Source organism: Primulina eburnea, chromosome 15 (assembly GCF_022965805.1).
Source record: "Primulina eburnea isolate SZY01 chromosome 15, ASM2296580v1, whole genome shotgun sequence".
Classification (NCBI taxonomy): domain Eukaryota; kingdom Viridiplantae; phylum Streptophyta; class Magnoliopsida; order Lamiales; family Gesneriaceae; genus Primulina; species Primulina eburnea.
This window is the reverse complement of record NC_133115.1, coordinates 13391188-13418519: the sequence shown is the minus strand read 5'-3', so window position 1 is coordinate 13418519 and position 27332 is coordinate 13391188. Positions and strand designations below refer to the sequence as shown.

At 39.2% G+C, this 27332-nt stretch overlaps 1 protein-coding gene across 2 annotated transcripts; it reads left to right on the top strand.

Annotated features, from left to right (window-relative positions):
* The first annotated feature begins 540 nt into the window (after positions 1–540).
* On the top strand, positions 541–25651 carry LOC140814506 (DEAD-box ATP-dependent RNA helicase 50). Of its 2 annotated transcripts, none has more exons than XM_073173519.1 (8): positions 541–739; positions 1484–1971; positions 2938–3132; positions 3832–4019; positions 7228–7441; positions 23638–23769; positions 23875–24050; positions 25293–25651. In XM_073173519.1, the coding sequence occupies exons 1-8, from the start codon at positions 625–627 to the stop codon at positions 25528–25530; spliced, it is 1746 nt and encodes a 581-aa protein (XP_073029620.1). In that variant the 5' UTR covers positions 541–624; the 3' UTR covers positions 25531–25651. The 2 variants fall into 2 exon arrangements, with proteins under 2 accessions (XP_073029620.1, XP_073029621.1); XM_073173520.1 differs by having other exon boundaries at positions 543–733.
* The last annotated feature ends 1681 nt before the right edge of the window (positions 25652–27332 follow it).

The window sequence follows — 27332 nt, the reverse complement described above, 5'->3', positions numbered from 1 at the left end:
TGACGTCCTAGTGAATTAAATTCACAAAGGTATAATTTCTAACATCCTATGTTTGTTTTGTTAAATCATACGAGCGCCTAAAGCAAAATTATTTTGTTTTTCAAAATAAAATAAAAATTTTAAAACTTCCGCTGCGTTTGGGCGTGTAGAAAACCAGATCCAACAAAATATTGAGCTAAAATTTGAAATTTCAGTAAAATCCAAATGAAGATGACACATAAAAGACACAACACTATCAAATTTTTAACAATCAACGTTCAAACACCGAAAAAAGGGGAAAAGATTATCAGATTTGTATTTTAACAAATCGACCAAATGAGCTCCAATGAGCTCCAAATCTCTCTAAAAATAAACCTATAATTTGGTAGAGTAACCTCAAATGAACTCGAATTTACAAAATAAAGATCAAATAACAAAAAGAAAATATGCTGAAAGATGAAGATTGACTTAAGCGTCTCGTTAAAATACAAAAATTGGACACCTTATTGTATTATTCGTATTCCAAAAATGAAAAGCTGGGTATATCCTAAATTACCACAAAAAATCATTATAAATGACAGATTTTTTACTTATAAATTAATTTTATTTAATATTCCAACGGAAGTCTCCCTATCTAAATTAGCCATGGCAGGTCTGCTGGAATTTCAAACTGTACTCAATCCATCGGTGTCAGTGTTCTCCGGCCGCGGTGGAGCTCGAATCGTCTGCGACGCTGCGTCGCAAGTATCACTTGGTTATGGTTATAAATTATTTTTTTGCTTCTCTTTCGTCTTTCATTATCTTCCATGATTCACTTGTTATCTATGGATTGCCTAATTGTGCAGTGGTTGTCTTGGTTGTATTACATTGAGTAGTTCATCTTCTGAATTTTAATTTCATGCGTCATTTTGTTTTTTGAAATGGTTAACTTACTGAGGTTTTTTTAGTTGCGATTTCATGTTTTTGTGGATGTAACATTAAACTATTTCGGAGAGCAATGGAAATTTAGGTGATTTAAGTTTTTTTTTATTTATTATTATTTAAGTTAAACTTGGATAATGTTTCTATTTTTAAAATTCTAGAGGACAAACTGGGGCGTATTATATAGGCTTTAAATTCATGTTTGTATCCAGTGGTTTTGCTTCATTATGTGAAGGGCACAACTAGTGTTTCAGCAAAATGGAATAACCAAACTTAAATTTGCAGAAGATGCATAGAAATTCGTTGTATATAATTCAGTATGAAACTTTGTAGTGTACTGACAAGTATTGCCGTAAAAGTGGATAATTTTTAAAGGCATGGCAAAATCCGTCAATCCAAAAACAACCTTACCTTATTTAGCTTTGAAAGAGTGTGCACTCTTTGTAGCATATAAATGTGGCCTTAAAATTGGGTTGTGAAAAGTTTTTGGTCTGAACATGAGTTGATCTTTATGTCATTTTCTATCTTATTATGGAAAAAAATAATTTTTGTGGTGACCTGTATGCATTTCTCGGTTCCTCAGCACATGAAGGTGTAACAAACAGGAGTTTTGGGAGGCTGAAGGTGCAAAGGATTAGAGATCTTGTCAAAGAAAGCCACAGGAAAAAGAAGCTAGACAATGAGCTTGAAGGTGATCAACAGAAAGCAGAAAGTACTCCATCTCGTGTACCACATGTTTTATCTGAAGAGTCCAATTTGTTGGATGAACAAAGTTATTCCAGTACTGGAGGTATCAAAGGAGATACTTCAAAGGCCTCCAGCTCCAGTTTTCATTCTGCTAGACGAGATGCTTTTTCTTCAAAAGTTCCCATGACATCCTCAAAAAGATGGCATAATGTGGAAGCAGCCAACGTTTATAGGTCAAAGGTTTATGGTATCTCGAAGAAAGAACAAAACTTAAAAGCCAGTAATGACTTTTTTAGCAGATTGTCATTTAAGGAGCTTGGATATAGTGATTCCATCATTGAATCTTTAAAGAATCTGCAGTATGTACGCCCTTCACATATTCAGGTTTGCCAGACCAATCTTTGTTTTTTCCAAATTTTTGGCCACCTAACCTGAAATGTTTTTTCATGATATCCGCAGTTTGTGCAGAACAGCTTGTTAAGACCTCCTCTTTGAGCCTTACCTGGCTAGTTGCGATAATCCCCAGAAAAATGACATGTTTTTGGGTCATCAATCATTACGTTCCTCCGTTTTGTTGTCTTGTTCACATCGTCATGCATGCCTTAAAGAAATATTCCTCAATGAAATTTACATAATTCTGTGATGCAAAAGTATTGTCTTCGATCATTGCTACGTGAAGGCAATGTGGTATACCTACCTCTGTGAATGCGTAATGCTCCAGCATAGCCACTTTTGCTAACTTATAAACACACTTATATTTTCATGTGAAACTGTCACTTTCGTTACTCTACCATGGATCCACGCCCGTGGCACATTTCCGTGTGAAGTTCTTATATTCTAATGTGAACCCGGACTCTCTTTTCCTCTCTAATGAGATTGGTATGATGTCATATCTTGGATACATTGGTATGTGTTTTCATGTGAAACTGTCACTTTCGTAACTCTACCATGTGTCCTTGCCCGTGACACATTTCCGTGCGAAGTACTTATATTCTAATGTGAAACCGGGACTCTCTTTTCCTCTCTAATAAGATTGGTATGATGTCATATCTTGGATACATTGGTATGTTTTGACTGAGTATGTCAGGTCAACTAGATGATTATGCATCATATGCTAGGGAATATAGATATCCTTTGATCTTGATAATTGATGTGCCTACTTAAAACTATTTTATGTGGCTTGATGCAATATTTTATGGAGTTTTATAGATCTACTCGTGTGAACATGAAAGTGGCAAATGGGAACATGTATTTTTCATTTTCTTCACTGGCAAATATATGATATCACTATCCTACATTTTAGTTTGAGAAAGCGCCATACATATTTTTGATGCAGAAATGCTATTGCAGGCTATGGCGTTTACACAAGTTATTGGGGGAAAGAGTTGTATAGTGGCAGATCAAAGTGGATCTGGGAAAACTTTGGCATATCTTATACCACTAGTTCAGCGTCTTAGACAAGAAGAACTTGAAGGATTTGGGAAACCAGCTTCGCAAAAGCCTCGAGTCATTATATTGGTCCCTACCGCTGAGTTGGCTTCTCAGGTGAGAATGTTTTATAGGACTTCTTTCACATTTTCTTTTTAAATTAATGAATATTGAAAAGGTGTCTTCTCCCTTTTCCAAAATCCATGAATTTCTCAAGTAATAGGAACTCCCAACTATGTTAGGAGAGGCGATAGGTTATATTGTATTATTTTATGCTGTTTTCCATTTGTTGACATCTCCTATCTCTGTTTCACTTCTGCGGTTGACTATGTTGTTTTCGACGACGACAAAATTCACGTGTTCCTTTATACATGATATATGTTGATGCAAATTGCCGCATAATCTTGACATTGGCTAAACTTAAATCTAAAATAGACTTAACCCTTAATAAAACAATGTTTCTTTTAATTACATGTAACTTGCATACTGTGTGTTCGTTGCAAGAAATGAATGCCAATTAAAATTTACTCGACATTAATATTTCATTATCATCGTCTGATCACCATGCACTATGTACTCCTTTAAACCTGTAAGTAAAGCTGTAAATGTATCTAATGGAATGCAAGATACTTTTGCATTATAGGACAAGTGAAAGATTTGCTTATCTTTTAACTACTAATGCATATTGAAAGGTTATCATGGAAGCTCAAAGGTTTTAGATTCTCATTTAAGAATGGTGCTTTTGTGCTTCTAAGAATTCGACATTACTCATTTTGGGCTTTGTCCTTTTATTTATCATGCTCGTTTGGATGTCAGGTTTTAAATAATTGTCGATCATTGTCAAAAGCCGGCGTCCCATTCCGTTCTATGGTTGCCACCGGCGGTTTTCGGCAGAAGACTCAGTTGGAGGGTCTTAGACAGGAATTAGACGTTCTGATTGCAACTCCAGGTCGATTCTTGTTTCTAATCAAGGAAGGGTTTTTGCACTTAACCAATCTTAGAAGGTTCAAGTTTAAGTTTTTAGTAACTTTCTTGTTTCATGATTAATTGATATCTTCGCTGCACTTTGGAACTTTTGTCTGTTATTTCGCAAACAAGCCTAAACACTAGTTTAACATGATTAAATGGTATTCACTTTGACACACTCCACACTTGGACACAAACTTACACACATCTTTCTACATCCCTGGACAAAAGAAATTACTTGCGATCGTTGTTTACATCCGAAGGGCTCCCGAGTGTCCCCCAATAGTAGTTTTGTGAAATCGATTAACATCTTTAAAACCCACGGCAATGTCCAAGGAACTACTAATCTTCCTTTAAACAACAATCATCCATTAACTAGAGAGTAAGTTTTGCTGGCTTGAGCCATTCCCACTTTTTCTTTGATTTTTTAAGCCTCGGGTCATTGTACACAGCCTCTCGAATCTCTTCTACCCCCATAGAAACTTATGTACCAATTGATAGTGACGCCAATGTTGGACTGCCAACACTAATGCCATTAACTCTCTCTCATATTCAGACTTGGATAATGTTCGATCTGCCAATACCTTACTATAAAAAGCAATAGGCTTGCCTACTCCCACCCTGAAGCATCATATTCTACCACAAATTCTTCAGTAAAATCGGGCATTCTCAGCACGAGGACAGTAATAAGAGCCTGTTTTAGCACCTCGAAAGCTCTTTGGGCTTTGTTAGTCCACCCAAAACTATTCTTTTTCAATTGCTCGGTGAGTGGTTTAACAATCTTACGGTACTCCTTGATGAATTTCCCTTAATATCTCGTCAACCCAAGAAATCCCCTCAACCCTTTTGTGTTCTGTGGCTGCGGCCAGTGTATCGCACTATCAACCTTATATGCCCCTAATAATCAACCTGCCTCAACCCGAACTGGATTTTTTTTCAAAACCAGCTTGTTTCGCTGTAATAATTCCACCACTACTTCCACATGCAACACATGTTGCTCCCAATCCTTACTCTAATTCAAAACATCATAAAAGAAAACCAATACAAATTTTCGCAGGGGCGAAATACCTCATTCATGGTTTCTTGGAAGGTGGCGGGGCGTTTTTGAGACCAAAGTGCATGACCATAAACTCGTAATGACCTTCATGTGTCCTGTACGCTGTTTTATTCATATCAGCAGCTTGAACTCGAATCTGGTGGTATCCAGATTTGAGGTCGAGCTTAGTAAAATGTGTCGCTCCATGCAGCTCGTCAAATAACTCCTCAACCACTGGTATTGGGTACTTATCAGCAATGGTAATGTCATTCAATGCTCAGTAGTCGATGCAAAAAGCAGCTCCCTTCTTTTTTTTTTTACTAGTATAACGGGGCTTGGACTATTTTGCTAGTATAACCGAGGTCGAGTATGGAATTTTTCTTACTTGTATCACTGTCGATTTGAGCATTTCTCCCACCATACATTCAATTTCATCCTTCGAATGATGAGCCATCAATATGGTCTTACTGACACTGGCCCACAACCATCTTTTATACTTATGGCATGATCTTGTCGCCTACTAAGGGGTAATTCACGAGGTTCCTGGAATATCCACTCTTATTTAACAAGAATGTTGTTCATTGCTTCCTCATTCTCCCTCCCGTCTGCATCACCCCTCTTCTCTCCACTGTCATTCCACTTGAGTAACATTGCTCCACAGAATTCCACCTCACTTACCTTGGCAATTCCCTTGAAGGATACCATGGATCTGCTTAAGGGATGAATCCCGTTTTAAGATTACTGTTTGATCACGCCATGTAAACCACATCTCCATTTTAGCCCAATTCAACAACACATCACCCAATGTACGGAGCCGGTCAACTCCCAATATGAGATCAATTCTTCCTAACTCAAACAAATACCCTTCAATTTGAATTTGGCATTGCCCCAAATCCACCTCCAACACTCTGCAGCGTTGGGTTCCACTGTCTCCTCTGGTTCCCGCACCATCTCTTCCTTTTTTCCTCTATCTCGACTCACTCCCTCTCACTGCCTTCTCCTTCTTCCGCTAAAATCGTCACTCTTAGCGCGCCACGCTCTCATGCCTCTCGTGCATCTCGCTTTCTACACCCTGCTGATATCGACTTGCGTTGTTAATAGCAGCCACTTCCCCCTTTCCCTTGATCATCTGTTCCATCATTTCTCTCAAACTCGGTAAACCCTCCACAGCCTTATCGATCTTATCCAATCTACCCTGCACCTGTGACATGTTGTCTTGCAACCCCATCAACGCCTTTTCCATGCTCTCCATCTTGGCTCCCGAACGAGTGCTGACCATTGTATTCCGCCGCTCCTTCGTATCTGGCAAGTCGGACCAATGTTATGATCCTCACAAATGAAAATGGGATTAAGATATTTTGATGAACAAATAAAAAAAGAGCTTACTATTTTATTCCACTGAGATAAACAACCTAGCATTAATCACTCTACTACTATCACTCTCCCTCCTTAGCAGATTGTTAGTAACTCACTCAACAGAAAGTATAACCGAATGCCTCTCTCTACCCAACCCCACTCTTCTTATATATTCCTCCCTCACGTGTTTTCCCCCTCCCTCTCCTAACATACACGTTTACAATCTTGGTTTGGGGCCTGTCCATCCCTTCATCTTTTGGGCCTGTTAATTCTGGAATAATTGGGCTCAATAAGTCTGGGGTCATAACATCTAGTTAGGGTTTTCAAGAACGTTTCGGGCATGTTTGGTTTCCTTTTTCGTGTTTCTGGAAGGAGTTTGTTTTGAAAATAATGAAGTTTCCTGAAAATTTATCGAAAAATGAAGTGTATAATTGGTTTTGCTTTAGAAAAATACCAAATTTATTGTAGCAGTCAATTTGTGCAAGATTTTGTCTTGTAGTTTGCCTTTTAATGGTACGTGGAATGTAAAAATATACTGTAATATAATAATATCGTAATTTTGTGAAATGATAAAAACTTGAATTTAAGGTAATAATTATGATGAAGATGTGAAAAGGAGTCTTGAAAAATGAGATAGTAGTGTTGTTTTGATTCTTTTTATTTTTTGAGGTAAAGTGTTCTTTTGTTTTTAAGGCAGCATTGCCTCAAATTTTTGATATCCTCTCTCTTTCTTGCTTTTCCTGGTGCATCTGGGAAATGTGAAGAGATTATCAAACGATCGTGTTTTGACTTTTGTCATTACTTTCTTTATTGGCATATGCTTGTTCTGATTATTTTTTTATTATGTGCTTCAGTGTTGTACTGGACGAAGTAGATATACTTTATAATGATGAAGACTTTGAGATTGCATTACAAAGTTTGGTAAACTCGGCACCTGTTACATCCCAATACTTATTTGTGACTGCAACATTACCTGTGGAGATATATAACAAACTGGTGGAAGTTTTCCCAGATTGTGAGGTGGTAATGGGTCCTGGTATTCATCGCACGAGCCCTGGACTGGAGGAGGTACCTATATTTTCTATTCTCATTGACATCATATGATGGTATTCATTGAAACAAACGAGGATATGAAGCATTATACTTTGCTTCTAATCACTATATGCCATAATTCTATTTGAAAAATCCACCAAATTACCAAGCAAAGGAATAAATGTGAAGTGAATAATAAGTGATTGGATGTTTTCATTTCTAACATGGAATCTAGAAGAAGGATATGAAAAGAAAAATTATTGGATGATTTTTCAGTTAATGGGTTTTTTGTGAATAATGAAGTCTACATTGGGTCAGTATTTGTGAAATTCCCTTTCAAAATAAGGTAGAATACTAGAATTTGATATTTTTGTCTTCCTGTTTGAGTTTGAAACAGGTTTTTATAGAAAATTATTAAATGATTGATTGTGAGATTTTTCTTTGACAAGAAACACTTGGTCTTTGTGTAACGAACCGTACTTCTCATACTTAAAATTTGCGGAAAAATTAAAAATTTTCTTAAATAAAAACATCCATACGGTCGTCACTCAACATTCATAAAATAAATCTCACAATCATCCGTCACCAATAAAATTTTGCTAAAAGAAACTGTCTCCAAATATTTCGCATCTAAATATTTAAAAATCAGAGTATTTAAAACTTGCATAAAACATAAATATTGCGGTCCTCGGGTCTAGCCTGCCACTCAGCCCAAGCCTGCCCCTTGGTCATCACCTCCTGTCTCCTCAACATAGTCACCTGCATCGACCAAGTCTAGTGAGTCTAAAGACTCAACACGTATAAACTGGGATAACGAGTACTACATAATAAAATCGCATGCATCTTAAAAATAGAACGTACATAATTTGAAACTTGAGCTTACATAATAACTTGAACTTGCATACATATATAGACGTGCCATAACGTGAAACTTTCATGATCATAACTGCATACTTGAGCATACTAAAACATATTTGACTTCATTTTGCATAGAGGATGTTTCAAAGCAAGTGACCCATACATAATAAACGCCTGATCAGACACACCACAGTACTGGGCTGACAGGGACGTATCCACTGTCGCATACATGAGATCCCCGTTCATAATTTAACGGGCTGGTTGGTCCCCGTTCATAATTTAACGCTTTCCAACCACGATCTAACCCGTTCATAATTTAACGGGGCAGAGAGGTCCTCGGCCACGTTCACCGACTTCCAAACCCATTCATAATTTGGTCACAAGTCAATTAGCATACCTCAAAAACTTAAACATATTTTTCTTTGCACGTCATACATACTTACTTGGCGTTGAGGGATTCATTGGACTTCGATCGGGGCCGTTGCTGCACACACTAACATGAAATTTGCATGCTTAACTCGCATAACTTAAACGTAGAAATCATACTTAGGACACTCTAACATTTCCCATGACACGACCTTGATAACCCTTGCACTAAACCATGACATCAAACCCCGCAAATGCTTACAAATCTTCCCCAAAAACGTGAGTACACGGACCCAGACCCCGGGCCCGTGTACAGGTCCGTCTACCTACTGCAAAGGAAGTGTCCGGAAGAAAGGAGGAACACGGACCCCGTGCCTACCTCCGTGTAGGGGTCCGTGTAGACTCGGGTGAAAGACTCCGTGAAAAGGGTGGACACGGACCCCGTGCCAGGGTCCGTGCAGACTCTGGAAAAAAAATGCACTCCGGAAGAACAAAGGCACGGACCTCGTGCTAGGGTCCGTGTAGGCTCGGTGATCGCGAACTTACGAAAATTCTTTTACATGCTTTTCTTAACTTTCTAGACCCGGTTGCACGGACTATGAAACGACACCGCGAGACCCATCCTAGCACGCTATGACACCAAACCATATTCGTACCAATTCCCCAAAGTGATGACGATCACCCTACGACACATACCATTCGAAACGTGGCAATTGACGCAAATTTCTTTCCTACGACTTCTAATGCATTCGAGTGTCTATCGACACCAAACGATGTACAACACATCGACTCAACAACATAATGATCATACCTAGGTGCAACAACAATCGTCCGTCGATCTCCAACGAAGCCTGCAACAAAACTTAGAGAAATACAATTTTCGTAAAAGTCACCGTTTGAGCAGTCCCACGAAAAGCATCATAACTCACTCAATTTTCATCCAAAAATCTCGAATTTTATATCAAATCGAAGGTATCGAAAAATTCTACAATTTTCTAGTTGAAAGTTTTCTCAAAATCCCGACAGAAAAATCGCAGTTTTCATCAGAACAGCAAATTACGAGATTTCAGATCTAAAAAGTATTTCAAACGCATTCAAACCATTTTCCGCTCAAACGACGAACGTCACACATGGATTTTCACGCATAAAATAACACGACGCATACTATGACAAGATCGATGCAGAAAGAACAGATTATACGTGCCTTTTGATATTTAAAAATACCGTACGACGACACCGAAGCGGAGATGGAAGCGAGGTTGATCCGGGACGAACGTGGCGCTAAAATCTTCAAAGGAAACACACGAAAAGTTGCTGGAAATCGAAGAGGGAAGGGGGCGGCTGCTTGAAGGAGTAAGAACCCTAGGTTTTCTCTCCTTAAAATAATAAAACTGAAACTTAAGGTGAGTGTGTATGGTTAGTGTGTGTAAAAACGTGTAAGTGTGTGTGAGTGTGTGTAAAGTGTGTGTGTGTGTTTTAATTAGGAGAAACTCTAGCTAAATAAACTATTTAAAATATTAATAAGAGTTAACACACATTAATTAAATCAAACTCTACAATTAAAATATCTACACACTAATTTTAAAGGTTTCAAACTTTAATTCACTCAATACATTATTAAAGCTTTAAAAATACTAACAACTTAATAAATTATTTAAAACGCCCCATTCTCAACTTAAAATAAAATACCACATCTTAAATTGCCACAAACCGTCACCGGGTCTTTTCCTCAATCCCGCCTCGAATGATCGCCTGAAACATGAAACTCGAAAGACATTTTAACGTGCATCACCTAAACATAAATAATTTAGAATAATGCATTTAAATAAATCATGCATCGCTAAAACTCATTTAAAATTAATTTAAATGATTAAATAATTAAATGAATGCATGGGTTATACGTGTATTAAATTTGGGCACTACAGTTCCTCCCTTACTTATAAAAATTTCGTCCTCGAAATTAAGTCTTACCGAGCAACTCCGGGTAGCGAAGTCTCATATCTGCCTCTGATTCCCAAGTGGCTTCCTCCACTGATTGATTCAGCCACTGAACTTTGACCAACTTAGTCGTCTTGTTCCGAAGCCTGCGCTCCTGTCTGTCTAGGATTTGGACTGGTTTCTCCTCATAAGACAGGTCTGGAGTCAACTGTAGCGGCTCATAACTCAGAACATGAGAAGGATTAGCCAAATATTTTCTCAGCATCGAGACATGGAACACATTGTGCACCCCGGCCAGATTCGGCGGAAGGGCAACACGATAGGCTAGTGTCCCAACTCTGTCCAAAATTTCGAACGGCCCAATGAATCTCGGACTCAGTTTGCCTCGTTTTCCAAATCTCATAACACCCTTCATAGGTGCTATCTTGACGAATACGTGATCACCAACGGCAAATTCGAGATCTCTCCTCCTCTTATCGGCATAGCTCTTTTGACGGCTTTGGGCAGTCTTCATTCTCTCACGAATCTTGACCACCACGTCTGCGGTCTGCTGAACTGTTTCTGGCCCAAGCTCTGCTCTCTCACCAACCTCATCCCAATGAACTGGTGATCTGCACTTCCTCCCATACAACGCCTCATAGGGAGCCATTCCAATAGATGATTGGAAGCTATTGTTGTATGTGAACTCCACTAGAGGTAGTCTAGACTCCCAAGTTCCTTGAAAATCAATCATGCACGCCCTTAGCAAATCCTCTAAAACCTGAATCACTCGCTCAGACTGGCCATCTGTCTGCGGGTGAAAAGCTGTACTGAAAAGCAACTTCGTCCCCATGGCTGCATGTAAGCTCTTCCAAAAGGACGACGTAAACCTTGGGTCCCTGTCGGACACAATCGATACTGGAAATCCATGTAAACGAACTATCTCCCTGAGATAGAGCTCCGCATACTGCGTCATGGAGAAAGTCGTCTTCACCGGTAGGAAATGCGCTGATTTAGTGAGTCGGTCCACTATAACCCAAATAGAATTCGATCCTCTGACTGATCTCGGCAACCCAACCACGAAATCCATAGTAATGTTCTCCCACTTCCACTCGGGGATGGGGAGTGACTTAACCAACCCTGCTGGTCTCTGGTGTTCAGCTTTTACTTGCTGACAAGTGAGGCATTCTGATACGAATCTGCGGATGTCTCGCTTCATCCCTGGCCACCAATACAATAACTGTAGGTCTTTGTACATCTTGGTGCCTCCTGGGTGAATGGAATACGGAGATGCGTGTGCCTCTGTCAAAATATCCCGTCTGATCGAACCAATACTAGGCACCCACATTCTGCCTCTGTATCTCACCATGCCGTCCGAAACTGTGTACAGCACACTGCCCTTGGCTTCGTCTTTCAGTCTCCATTTCTGTAACTGCTCATCTGAAGACTGACCTGTCCGGATGCGATCTAGCAAATTAGACTTGACCGTCATATTAGACAGTCTAGGGGCTCTGCCCTCACGGTAAATCTCTAGACCGAAATTCTGAATCTCAGATTGAAGGGGTTTCTGCACTGACAACTGAGCTACAACTGCCCCCTTTCTGCTCAAGGCGTCCGCGACAACATTAGCTTTCCCCGGGTGGTAGCTAATCTCGCAATCATAATCTTTCACAAGTTCTAACCACCGTCTCTGTCTCATATTCAACTCTTTCTGCGTGAAGAAGTATTTGAGACTCTTGTGGTCGGTGAATATCTGACATTTCTCGCCGTATAGATAGTGTCTCCAAATTTTCAGTGCGAAGACGACGGCGGCTAACTCAAGATCGTGCGTCGGGTAGTTCTTCTCGTGCACCTTTAACTGTCTGGAAGCATAACCTATGACCCGACCTTGCTGCATCAACACTGCGCCTAATCCGAGCTTAGATGCATCGGTATAAAGCACAAACTCACCTTGCCCTGTCGGCATGGCTAGCACTGGCGCTGAAATAAGAGCTTGCTTCAAGGTGTCGAAGCTCTTCTGGCATTCCTCACTCCACACGAACTTAGCATTTTTCTTGGTAAGTGAAGTGAGAGGCACTGCTATGGACGAAAATCCCTTAATGAACTTACGGTAGTAACCGGCTAAACCCAAAAAGCTGCGGATTTCTGATGCGTTCTTTGGCTCAACCCATTCCTTAACGGCTGCTACCTTCGCTGGATCCACCTCAATGCCACTGCTAGATACTATATGCCCCAAAAATGCAACTTTCTGCAGCCAAAATTCACACTTACTGAACTTTGCAAACAACTTACGGCTCTGTAAGGTCTGTAAAACTGTCCTCAAATGCTGGTTATGCTCCTCATGGCTCTTCGAGTATATGAGAATGTCGTCAATAAACACTATGACGAACTGATCGAGGTAGGGCTGAAATACTCGATTCATGAGGTCCATGAAAATTGCTGGAGCATTCGTCAGACCGAATGGCATTACTAAGAACTCGAAATGCCCATACCTGGTCCTGAAGGCCGTCTTGTGAACATCTGCATCCTTAACCTTCAGCTGGTGATACCCTGATCGAAGATCTATCTTAGAGAACACGGTAGCTCCCTGCAACTGATCGAACAAGTCTTCGATTCTAGGCAACGGGTATTTATTCTTGATCGTTACCTTGTTCAGCTCACGGTAATCGATGCACAGCCTCATACTCTCATCCTTCTTCTTTACAAAGAGCACTGGTGCGCCCCACGGTGAGAAACTAGGGCGGATAAATCCTTTGTCGAGGAGCTACTGAATCTGTTGCTTGAGCTCTAACATCTCAGCTGGAGCTAATCTGTATGGCGCCTTAGAGATTGGCGCTGTGCCCGGCACGAGATCGATTGAAAACTCCACCTCTCTCTCTGGTGGAAGGCCGGTGACATCATCAGGAAAGACGTATGGAAAGTCTTTGACTACTGGTACCTCTGATAAAGATGGAGTGGTCACATCCGGTGCTGAAATAATACTCGCCAAGAAGGCCTGGCAGCCCTTGGAAATCAGTCTCCTCGCCTGCATGCACGAAATCATGCGAGGGAAGCTTCTCCATCTATCTGGCCAAAAAAGAAACTGCTCCATACCCAATGGTCTGACTAGTACTGATCGCTTCTGAAAGTCGATAAGAACTCTGTTCTTAGTCAGCCAGTCCATGTCCAAGATAATGTCGAATTCTGGCATCGGCAATAGAATTAAATCTGCGTATACCAGGTGGCCATGTAGTTCTAGATCAATGTCTCTGATCACACTGGTAGCTAACAGTTCTTCCCCTGACGGGACTGCCACCGAAAAGTTCACGTCTAGGCCGATGGACTTGAGGTCCAAATGATTAGCAAATGTTTCTGATATGAAGGAGTGAGTGGCTCCTGAGTCTAACAGTGCAGTTGTGGATAATCTCTTAATAAAAATGTTCCCTGAGATGCGTTAGCACAACAAACTGACTTATAACCCAATTATTCTACCATAAACCTTAAGCAACAAAAGACGCCCAATAATCCAACTAAAACACTGGTAATCCCAATTAAAATTAAACAGGCAATGCAAGGAATTTAATACTGAGCTTAGATAGGAAAGGTTACCAGTCAGTAGAGTAGTGTCTGGGTTCGCCTCCTGAGCATGCATGGCGAATACCCTGCCCTGGGTTGGTTGCTTCCACTGTGGGCACTCTTTCAGCACGTGATCTGTAGCCCCACATTTAAAACATTTCCCGGATCCCCATAGGCACTGTCCGGGATGCTAGCGGTTGCACTTCTGGCACACTGGGTAAACAACGGGCCTCTGCGGCGCCCCCTGCTGCTGGACAGGACCCTTGCCCTTCGGCGGTCCCTGAAAAAGTTTCTTTCCTGGCGGCCCCTGGTACGGTTTCTTAAAGTGGGGTCGCTGATTCTGCTGCTGATGGTGTGGCTGCGGTGGAGCCTGATAGGGCCTCTTGCCCTGCCTGTCCGCCTCAATATCCCGCTGGTCTTGCTCTGCAGCCAGAGCTCTAGAGACAGCAACTGCATAAGAAGTAGGGCCAGCTACCCTCACGTCACGGCGCAAGATCGGCCGCAAACCATTTAAGAAGTGCCTCAACTTCGCCTGGACATCATTAGCAATGAGGGGCACGAAGTGACATCCCCTCTCAAACTTCCTAACAAATTCTGCCACGCTACTGTCCCCCTGTCGCAGCGTCATAAACTTGTTGGTGAGTCTGGTTCGTACTTCCTCAGTGAAGTACTTGGAGTAGAAAACCTCCTTAAAACCATTCCAAGGCAGCACCTGTAAATTGACTGCCACTGACGCACTCTCCCACCATAGCCTAGCGTCTCCAGTTAATAAGAAGGTGGCACAACGGACTCTGTCGGCATCCGTCAGCTCCATAAAGTTGAAAATTACTTCGATGGACTTGATCCATCCCTCGGCTATCATCGGGTCAGTGGTACCCGAAAACTCCTTCGGACTCATCCTCCGGAACCTCTCGTATACTGCCTCTGGTTGGGGCCTCGCCCCTGCACCCATTGCTGCTGCCTGGTTCCCCGCAAACTGTGCGAAGAACTGCGTCATTCCAGCAAGCATCTGAGCCTGCATATCTGGTGGTGGAGGTGGTGGAGGATTGGCCCTCTCCTCATCTCGATGTTCCCTGTCCTCTACTCGGTGCTCTCTGTTCTCATCCCTTGTTTCTCGGTCAACCAAACGTCTAGGAGGCATACTGTTCCAATAATTCACCCAACACGTAAACCCAATATGCATTAACACATATCAATATTTTATGATGCACGTAAATCAACTTAAAACAGGCACATACTGAAATCATAACTTGATGCTTACTACATAACATAATGCAAAACTTTAAACTTACAGACTTGAGGTGTGACTTCGTGAGCTTCTTGCGACTGGCAGTAGGCGTGACCCTTTACAAGAACACTGCTCTGATACCAACTGTAACGAACCGTACTTCTCATACTTAAAATTTGCGTAAAAATTAAAAATTTTCTTAAATAAAAACATCCATACGGTCGTCACTCAACATTCATAAAATAAATCTCACAATCATCCGTCACCAATAAAATTTTGCTAAAAGAAACTGTCTCCAAATATTTCGCATCTAAATATTTAAAAATCAGAGTATTTAAAACTTGCATTAAAACATAAATATTGCGGTCCTCGGGTCTAGCCTGCCACTCAGCCCAAGCCTGCCCCTTGGTCATCACCTCCTGTCTCCTCAACATAGTCACCTGCATCGACCAAGTCTAGTGAGTCTAAAGACTCAACACGTATAAACTGGGATAACGAGTACTACATAATAAAATCGCATGCATCTTAAAAATAGAACGTACATAATTTGAAACTTGAGCTTACATAATAACTTGAACTTGCATACATATATAGACGTGCCATAACGTGAAACTTTCATGATCATAACTGCATACTTGAGCATACTAAAACATATTTGACTTCATTTTGCATAGAGGATGTTTCAAAGCAAGTGACCCATACATAATAAACGCCTGATCAGACACACCACAGTACTGGGCTGACAGGGACGTATCCACTGTCGCATACATGAGATCCCCGTTCATAATTTAACGGGCTGGTTGGTCCCCGTTCATAATTTAACGCTTTCCAACCACGATCTAACCCGTTTATAATTTAACGGGGCGGAGAGGTCCTCGGCCACGTTCACCGACTTCCAAACCCATTCATAATTTGGTCACAAGTCAATTAGCATACCTCAAAAACTTAAACATATTTTTCTTTGCACGTCATACATACTTACTTGGCGTTGAGGGATTCATTGGACTTCGATCGGGGCCGTTGCTGCACACACTAACATGAAATTTGCATACTTAACTCGCATAACTTAAACGTAGAAATCATACTTAGGACACTCTAACATTTCCCATGACACGACCTTGATAACCCTTGCACTAAACCATGACATCAAACCCCGCAAATGCTTACAAATCTTCCCCAAAAACGTGAGTACACGGACCCAGACCCCGGGCCCGTGTACAGATCCGTCTACCTACTGCAAAGGAAGTGTCCGGAAGAAAGGAGGAACACGGACCCCGTGCCTACCTCCGTGTAGGGGTCCGTGTAGACTCGGGTGAAAGACTCCGTGAAAAGGGTGGACACGGACCCCGTGCCAGGGTCCGTGCCAGGGTCCGTGCAGTCTCTGGAAAAAAAATGCACTCCGGAAGAACAAAGGCACGGACCCCGTGCTAGGGTCCGTGTAAGGGTCCGTGTAGGCTTGGTGATCGCGAACTTACGAAAATTCTTGTACATGCTTTTCTTAACTTTCTAGACCCGGTTGCACGGACTATGAAACGACACCCCGAGACCCATCCTAGCACGCTATGACACCAAACCATATTCGTACCAATTCCCCAAAGTGATGACGATCACCCTACGACACATACCATTCGAAACGTGGCAATTGACGCAAATTTCTTTCCTACGACTTCTAATGCATTCGAGTGTCTATCGACACCAAACGATATACAACACATCGACTCAACAACATAATGATCATACCTAGGTGCAACAACGATCGTCCGTCGATCTCCAACGAAGCCTGCAACAAAAACTTAGAGAAATACAATTTTCGTAAAAGTCACCGTTTGAGCAGTCCCACGAAAAGCATCATAACTCACTCAATTTTCATCCAAAAATCTCGAATTTTATATCAAATCGAAGGTATCGAAAAATTCTACAATTTTCTAGTTGAAAGTTTTCTCAAAATCCCGACAGAAAAATCGCAGTTTTCATCAGAACAACAAATTACGAGATTTCAGATCTAAAAAGTATTTCAAACGCATTCAAACCATTTTCCGCTCAAACGACGAACGTCACACATGGATTTTCACGCATAAAATAACACGACGCATACTATGACAAGATCGATGCAGAAAGAACAGATTATACGTGCCTTTTGATATTTAAAAATACCGTATGACGACACCGAAGCGGAGATGGAAGCGAGGTTGATCCGGGACGAACGTGGCGCTAAAATCTTCAAAGGAAACACACGAAAAGTTGCTGGAAATCGAAGAGGGAAGGGGGCGGCTGCTTGAAGGAGTAAGAACCCTAGGTTTTCTCTCCTTAAAATAATAAAATTGAAACTTAAGGTGAGTGTGTGTGGTTAGTGTGTGTAAAAACGTGTAAGTGTGTGTGAGTGTGTGTAAAGTGTGTGTGTGTGTTTTAATTAGGAGAAACTCTAGCTAAATAAACTATTTAAAATACTAATAAGAGTTAACACACATTAATTAAATCAAACTCTACAATTAAAATATCTACACACTAATTTTAAAGGTTTCAAACTTTAATTCACTCAATACATTATTAAAGCTTTAAAAATACTAACAACTTAATAAATTATTTAAAACGCCCCATTCTCAACTTAAAATAAAATACCACATCTTAAATTGCCACAAACCGTCACCGGGTCTTTTCCTCAATCCCGCCTCGAATGATCGCCTGAAACATGAAACTCGAAAGACATTTTAACGTGCATCACCTAAACATAAATAATTTAGAATAATGCATTTAAATAAATCATACATCGCTAAAACTCATTTAAAATTAATTTAAATGATTAAATAATTAAATGAATGCATGGGTTATACGTGGATTAAATTTGGGCACTACACTTTAGTTCTTTACTTGTTAAGCCACTTGTACTTTCATATTATTCTTGATGTTGGAGTAGAAAACGTTTCTGCGTATTATATCATTTAGGCATGTGTTTTAAATTAAAATTGAAGAAATACAGACTTTTTCTTCTTATTCCCATAACAATATGCAGTCCAAATATATAGTTGATGTCATCCCATCAACTAAGGAAACAAAATAGCACAGAATAAGGAAACAGAATAACCAAAATCAAATCTAAATATAAACAAATCAAATCAATCTAAATCTAATCTAATCAAATCAAATCTAAATCTTAATCAAATCTAAATCTTAAATAGAATATTCTTCTACACTCTCCCTCAAGCTGTGTTGTATATATTATGCAAACCAAGCTTGGAGTTTAATTTATCGAAAGCAGCTCTTGGAAGTGCTTTGGTGAGAACATCAACAATCTGCTGTCGTGTTGGAATATAACTGAGTTGAACAATTCATTTGTTCACCTTTTCTGATATGAAATGTCTATCGATCTTAATATGTTTAGTTCTGTCATGATGAACGAGATTCTTGGCTATGCTGATTGCAGCTTGACTGTCACTAAACATCTTTACTTTGTCTTGTGTCTGAACTTTGAGCTCTTTTAATAGCCTTTGAATCCACATTCCTTCACAAATTCCTAACGCCAAGGCACGGTACTCTGATTCAGCACTACTGCGAGAAATAATAGCTTGCTTTTTGCTTCTCTACGTCACAATATTACCCCAAACATATGAACAATAACCAGTGATTGATCTTCTATATGTTAGTTCTCCAGCCCAACTAGCATCAGTGTAGATTTCTACATCCCGATTTTTAGACTTTCTGAACAGAAGATCGTGTCCCAGAGTCATCTTCAGGTATTTCAATATTCGAATCACTGCTTCCATATGATCTTCATTTGGATCATTCATGTGTTGACTGACTAGACTAACAGAGTATGCAATGTCAGGTCTAGTATGAGACAGAGTATGCAATGTCAGGTCTAGTATGAGATAGATAGATGAGCTTACCAACTAGTCTCTGATACCTTTCTTTATCCACGAGGTTGTTGTCCCCACTCCTGATCATCTTCTTATTAGGATCCATAGGCGTGTCCATAGGTTTGCATCCAAGCAAACCTGTTTCACTTAACAAATCTAGTATATATTTCCTCTGAGATATGATAATTCCTTCTTCGGACCGAGCCACTTCCATTCCTAGAAAATACTTTATGATCCCAAGGTCCTTGATTTCAAACTCTGCAGCCAACATATTTTTGAGACTGATAATTTCCTCTGAATCATCTCCTGTCAGTATGATATCATCAACATATACTATGAGAATGGCAATTTTCCCTCCTGGTTTACTTTTTACGAACAGTGTATGATCTGCCTGACACTAGTGGTACTCATTAGCGATCACAGCCTTAGCAAACCTATCAAACCAAGCTCGTGGTGACTGCTTCAGGCCATACAGGGACTTCTTAAGTTTACATACTAACCTGCTGTTTGGCTTGGCTTCCATTCCTGGAGGGATAGTCACATAAACTTCTTCTTCTAACTCCCAATTCATGAAGGCATTTTTTAAATCAAGTTGGTGAAGAGGCCAATCTAGATTCACTGCAAGAGAGAGTAAAACTCGAACTGTGTTGAGTTTGGCAACTGGAGCAAATGTCTCCTGGTAATCAATCCCATATGACTGCGTGAAACCTTTGGCCGCTAGTATAGTCTTGAATCTTTCAACACTGCCATCTGCCTTGTATTTTACTGTGAATACCCACTTACAACCAACTGGGTTTTTGCCATGTGGTAGCTCTACAAGAGTCCATGTATTGTTCATTTCTAAAGCCTGAAACTCCTCTTCAACTACCTTTTTCCATGCTGGAATCCTTAGAGCTTCTTGTACAGAATTAGGCACCTGTATACTGTCAAGGGTTAAAACAAACTTTTGGTATGTCGGCAGCAACTTCCCATAGGCTATATGCTTCTCAATAGGATGATTAGTGCACCCTCTAACACCTTTCCGATGGGCAATTGGCTGATCCAAATCATCAATCATATAATCATCATGGGCAGGAGAGTCTGGTGCTGATGATTGAGAGTTCTAAGTTGTAATGATGTCCTGTATATGCTGGATGTTTTTTCTCCTTCTATAGACACGTAGTTCGGAGTTGTGAGTGTCGACTTGTGGTTGTTTTAAATTAAGTGGAGCTCTTTCAGTAGTAGGAGTAGCCAAGGTTGGAACTATTTCAGGCCTGGGGATGGACACAGAAGTAGATATCTGTTGGGCTGGTGTTGGAACTATTTCAGGCTCGAGAAGGTACACAGGATTAGGTATTTGTTGGACTGATACATCATTGGTATCTGAGAAGAGATCTGACGTCCGGTTTCCCCCCCTTAAAGTTGGATTTGGAGAAGTAGGGCTGATGTTCAAAGAATGTTACATTCATGGTGTTGTATACTCTTCGAGTGATTGGAGACTAACACTTGTAACCTTTTTGGTTGGAGGAGTATCCAATAAATATACAATTTAGAGATCTTGGATCTAATTTAGTACGATAATGTTGGTGGATATAAACAAATGAACATCCAAAATCTTTGAGTGGTAAATATGAAGAAAAGGACTGAATGTGAGGATAGACATTGAGAAGTGTCTTACGTGGGGTTTGAAATTTTAAGACTCGGCTTGGCATCCTATTGATGAGGTACGTTGCAGTAAGAATGGCTTCTCCCCATAAATACTTAGGGACATTGTTGGTGAACAAGATAGCACGGGCAACTTCGAGTAAGTGTCTATTTTTCCTTTCTGCCACGATCCAAGGACAGAGTTGAAGTAATCCTTAGCATTATCTGTCTTAAGGACTTTGATCTTGCTTTGGAATTGGGTGGATATCATGGAGTGAAAGGTTTGGAAGATCATGGATGTTTCTGATTTTTCCTCCATGAGAAAGGTCCAAGTAATTCTTGTGTGATCATCTATGAATGTAACAAACCACCTAGCCCCATTAATATTCTTGATGCGTGGGGGGTCCCCAGATATCACTATGAATTATAGAGAATGGAGATGAAGGTTTGTATTGTAAGCTCGGATATACTTCTTGTATGTTTGGCAAGTTGACGAATTTCACATTGGTAAGCGCTTGAACTTTTATTAATGAATAGATGAGGAAACAACTTTCCTATATAATCAAAGTTAGGATGACCAAAGCGAAGATGCCATAACATAACTTGGCTTTCAACAGACGCTAAATTAGAAAAAGACACAGAATTTGGGAAACACTTGACTGAATTTGATGTAGGACCAACTGACCAAGGTCTGGTGAGTGAACTTGTCTAATGAGGAGATTAGTTCTTTGAGTAAACACAGGCCATCATGCATCTCAGCACTGCTAATCACCTTTCCCGAATCCACTGCCTGAAAATCACAAAGATTGGAATGAAATTTAGTCACACAGTTAAAATCCCATGTAAGTCGACTGATAGAAATCAAATTACAATTCAATTTTGGAACATGAAGAACATAAGAAAGTCGAGGGTCCCTTGTCAATGAATTGATCCTATTCCTGCAACAGGTGATAAAGAGCCATCAGCTATTCATACTCCAGAATTATTCGTGCACGGCTGATAATTTTTTAGGAGGCTGGAGTCTCCAATCATGTGATCTGAGGCCCCTGAGTCGATTATCCATGGCTGTAATGATTGATTTTTTTACAATATGAGCATAGGACATGATACCTTGGTGTGCAAGAAGCACTATGTGCGACTCGGCAAGTACGTGGGATGATTGTCCGGGGCTCGATGTTTGATTTAGCATTTTTTGCAATGTCTCTATTTGCACTTTGGTGAAAGGACTACCCTCAGTACTAATCTCTGTGGTAGTAGCATTATTTGCACGGGTTTCTCTCTCAACCCGAGTGTTGGATGGCTTCCAATCTACTGGTTTGCCGTGTAATTTCCAGCAAGTAGCCTTGACATGACCCAGTTTCTTGCAATGGTCACACCAGGTCCGTCCTTTGTCAGACCTAATGGTTTGAGAGGAGTTGTGGGTGAATAAAGCCGAGCCTTCCACTCCGAGTATACTTTCTGTCAACATCAACCTTTTCCTACTTTACTCTCTCCTAACTTCTGCAAATACCTCTCTAAGGTTAGGAAAGGGCTTGATTCCCATGACTCTCCCTCTGACTTCATCTAGGTCCCTATTTAGGCCAAGGAGAAATCGAACTGTCCTTTTCTGCTCAACTATCTTCTTATACAATGCAGAATCATCAACACACTTCCAAGAATATACTTCGTATAGGTCTAGTTGCAACCAGAAGCGTGTGAGAGTGTTAAAGTACTGAGTAACGCTCATATCCCCTTGTTTAAGATCATATAGTCTCGTCTCAACCTCAAGTAGTTCAGAGGTATTTTCTGTGCTTTAGTATGTTTCAATTGCCGCTTCCCATATGTCCTTGGCTGTTTCGTGAACTAGGAAATTTTCTCCAACTTCAGTAGTCGTGGAATTTATCAGCCAAGACATAACAAGGTGATCATCAATCTTCCAGGATCGGTGTTTGGGATACGTAGTCTGCGGAGCTGCGGTTTCACCCGTGAGATGTCCATCCTTCCCTCTACCGCAAATATACATGAACACAGACTGTGACCATTGAAGATAATTCTGGCCATGGAGTTTGTGGTTTGTAACAATATTAGAGGAGAAGTCAAGGATGGAGGAGATTGGGGAATTGACTTCGGAGGAAGTGACTTCCGAGGAAGATGTATTTGATGTCATGCCGTATTTAGTCATGAGTATGGCCGGACGAATGAGGAATGAGGACTGCCGGATGAATGGGAGTGAAAGAGGAGGCTAGGGACGGCTAGGGTACCGAGATCGGCTCTGACACTATGAAGAAATACAGACTTTTTCTTCTTATTCCCATAACAATATGCAGTCCAAATATATAGTTGATGTGATCCCATCAACTAAGGAAACAAAATAGCACAAAATAAGGAAACAAAATAACCAAAATCAAATCTAAATCAATCTAAATCTGAATCAAATTTAAATCATAAAACTAATATTCTTCTACAAAAATCACTCTCATAAATGAATATAATTTGGGTTCGAGTCAGTTCTTCCAACGGGATGGCATCTAGGTGCCAAGCATCAGTCCCTCTTTTGTGATTCATTTTTTATGCTAAAGATTTACTACAGAAGTATAGTTGCAATGTGTTACTAGTTTAAAATCAATATCCCAAAATTAGCTGTATAGATTTGTATTATTCTTTTTAGTCTTATTTCTTTGTTCAATTCCAGCTCATGTTTATATTTATCTTGTCCCACAATTAGCTCTCATTATTAGTCTGCACAGCTAAAGTATTATTTACAATTACACAATGGGATTTTACAATATAATTTATTCCTGTTTTGGGCAATAAATGTGTCTTTCAACAGAGTTTTTGTGTATAATGTCTAGATCCTCATGGATTGCAGTGGAGATGACAAAATGGAAAGAACTCCTGATACAGCTTTCCAGAACAAGAAAAACGCCCTTCTGCGGATTGTTGAACAAAGTCCAGTGACAAAGACAATTATATTCTGCAACAAGGTCATCAGCAAGATAATATGGCCAAAATTGTTTGACTATCTCTTTTTTATTGTGTTTCTGATAGATTATTATTACTGACATAGTTGTTGCATTTACCAATTGCAGATAGAAACGTGCAGAAAAGTTGAAAACGCTTTAAAACGCTTTGATCGAAAAGAAATCTGCTCGAAAGTTTTGCCATTCCATTCTGCTTTAGAACAAGAGTCAAGACTTGCGAACATAAAAGAATTTCGTAGCTCTCCATCAGAGAACATTTCCATGTTCTTGGTTTGCACTGATAGGTATGTTTTTTGTTTTTTTTCTTCCTTAGGTAATATCCCACTCTCTCTTTTGTTGTACTGTACCATTTTTGCTGTGGAGATATTTTTAGTTCTCCCATAACCATAACAAATAGATGAAGTTAATTGAAAATATGAGTTGAATCCACTTAATTCCCTTGAAATTATTCCTCAACCCAGCTTAACCTCTCTTATGCTTTTAATTGCATCATTTGCCTCCTCTATCTATTTGCAACACATACTTAACCCTCTTGTATTACAAATGTATAACACATGAAGGTTAAGTCCTCTTCATAGAAGGTTAAGTCCTCTATCTATATGCAACACATACTTAACCCTCTTGTATTACTAGGTATAACACATGAAGGTTAAGTCCTCTACATAGAAGGTTAACTCCTCTATCTATATGTAACACATACTTAACCATCTTGTATTATGAGGTATAACACATGAAGGTTAAGTGAAATTAACCCTAACAAAATTGATTTCCTTGAGATTTTAAACGGTGATAGAAATTTGGATTTATTGAAGTGAGCTTGCATGCAACATAACAGATGTTCTGTGGTTTGTTCATAAAGGTCTATATTATGACCTGTGGACCATTGTGTTAAAACTATATTGATCTCTTTTATTTTAAATTATGATCGTCATCTTATATAGGTGAAAATAGATTGTGATGGTAGAATAAAATATTGTGACTAAATAACAATAAAATCATGTAAAAGATGTATTAAACTCATAATAATATCTTATGTGATTCTATAATATAATCGTTGATATCTAAAACTCCCTTCAAGTTGTTCAGGAAATCTGAATTAAAGTATTCAACTTACAACACAACAAATTCGTTATGAAATCCTGCACTAAAGATTTTTATGTAGCATGAGATTGGCAATCCTAGATCAGGATTCTTGCTCCGAATGCGGTGTTGGAATTTTTAGTAGGTGTAAATATATTGGATAGAGTACGCAACACAAAATGAGATTCATATGGTTCACTTACAAAGCTTATATCCACTTAGATACCTCTAGATGGTTAAAATTCTTTTAATATCTCTTAGTTTGGTCACAATCATTATTTCTTCATATAGGTGAGAATATGTTGTGAAAATTTGGTTGAGAATCTTTCCTAAAACTAAATCACAATAGACATTCATATCAATGATAGCTACATCATAATTTATCATCAAATTTTATTCGATTATAATATTCTTTATCCATCAACTCCTTTTGCCATGGTTTGCAGAGCTTCCAGAGGAATTGACTTTGCAGGTGTAGATCATGTAGTGCTCTTTGATTTTCCCCGGGACCCTAGTGAATATGTGCGTCGTGTTGGAAGAACAGCCAGAGGTGCTGGAGGCAAGGGGAAGGCCTTTGTGTTTGCTGTTGGTAAGCAAGTTTCTCTTGCAAGGAGGATAATTGAACGAAATATGAAAGGGCACCCTTTGCATGATGTGCCGTCTGCTTATGAATTAATGAAGTAGATTAGTTACGAAGCTGTATCATTAATTACGAATTTTTATAAGTTCATTTGGACTTCTAGCCTTTTGGAAATTTTCTTTTTTGTTGACGTTTCTTTGAGACATGTGGCTCTATTTTCAGAAATTTCCGGGCTTTAAACTTTAACCAACTCGCGACAAACCCCCTCTGTCTCGTCCATTTTTTTGTTCCATAATCTACATTAGACTCTCTCGTTGTATGACTTGTTGATGCATACCTGCAAATAATCCTTCCGGCATCCCAAATGCTTCATGTATGTTTCTGGTAGAATGGGCTTATGGTTAGCTGTCACGGACGTGGATTCTGACGTGAACTTTTAGAAAGAAAACTTGTACATGTCGTGATTTCTTTTAGCATATCATGTTGCTTTCTCCACACAAGTAATTTTCGGTTGACATGCAGGATTTCTGTAAGAAAAGAGCAAAAATGGAAAAAAAAAAATGTAAGTTACAGAAGCAAAAAATACAAATTAATTTTATGATTACTAAAAGAAGAAAAAATGCAAATTATATGATAAAAAATATATTTTCCTTTTAAATTTATGAGTAGGTCTCTTGTGAGGCGGTCTCACGATTCTTTATCTGTGAGACGGGTAAATTCTATTGATATTCACAATAAAAGGTAACACTCTTAACATAAAAAATAATATTTTTTCATAGATAATTTAAATAAAAGATCCGTCTCACAAATATGATATGTGAGATCGTGTTATACATTTTTTGCCTAAATTTATCTATTTGTGTTGATGTCAAACCGAAAAAGAAGTAATTATTATAACTAGTATTCTTCTGTAGGTGTTACATTCTTGTACAATTGGAGTAATTATTTAAGCATGTAAATTTTTTTTGTTATTTTCTAATTAATGAATTTTAATACAATTTTTTTATATTCAGCGATAAATCTAGAAGTATAGATATGGATAAAAGAAAATATTTTTGGTAATTATAAACATAATAACTCTTGTGAGATAGTTTCACAAATCAATTTTGTGTCGTTTAATAGATCGAACTTAACTTATAAAAAATTATTACTTTTCATCATACTTTTAAATCAGATTCTCACAAAAACTTATTAAAAATTATTATTTTTCACCATAATTATAGATCAGATTCTCACAAAAATAATACCACGAGGACGTTGGGACCAAAGGGTAAAAGCCCAATTCTTGAATATCTGTAAACCGCAAAATTCGTATAAGAGTTTGAATTGAGTGTGGTGAGACACAAATAAGTTTCTAGCATATATAAATAACATATTTCGAACATTTTCGGCATGTAATACCAATATTTCATTGTGAATTTATAAAATACACGGCTAGGCTTTGGGATAATTTTTTATTTCGAGACTGATTTTTTTTTTTTTTTGGCAAGTTTACTTTTGTCTATTTTATCTTTAAATGCAAGTTTTACAACTCAAAAACGAACTTAGCAATGAACTCAAAATTTCAAATTGGAATAAAATAAGCAAATAATAACTAAAATTCTTGAATTTGTAGCAGTATCATGAATATTCGACCGACTTCTACCGGCCTAGAGTTTTGTTTGTTCATCCTCCATAATTTCACATTTGCTCTTACTCTGTGTGGGGAGGAAATAATAGCTTCAAGTTTTACAACAAGTTTCAGAAATATTTTTAACAGTAAAAGTTTATGCGTGTTTAAGTAAACCAATTAGAAATAAATAAATAAATTTTGTTAGCATCAAAATCAAGAAAGATTGCGAATTTAACAATAGGCCCACATTTTGTGTGCCTTTAAGATGTTTCAATATGCGTTTGGAAGCTGAAA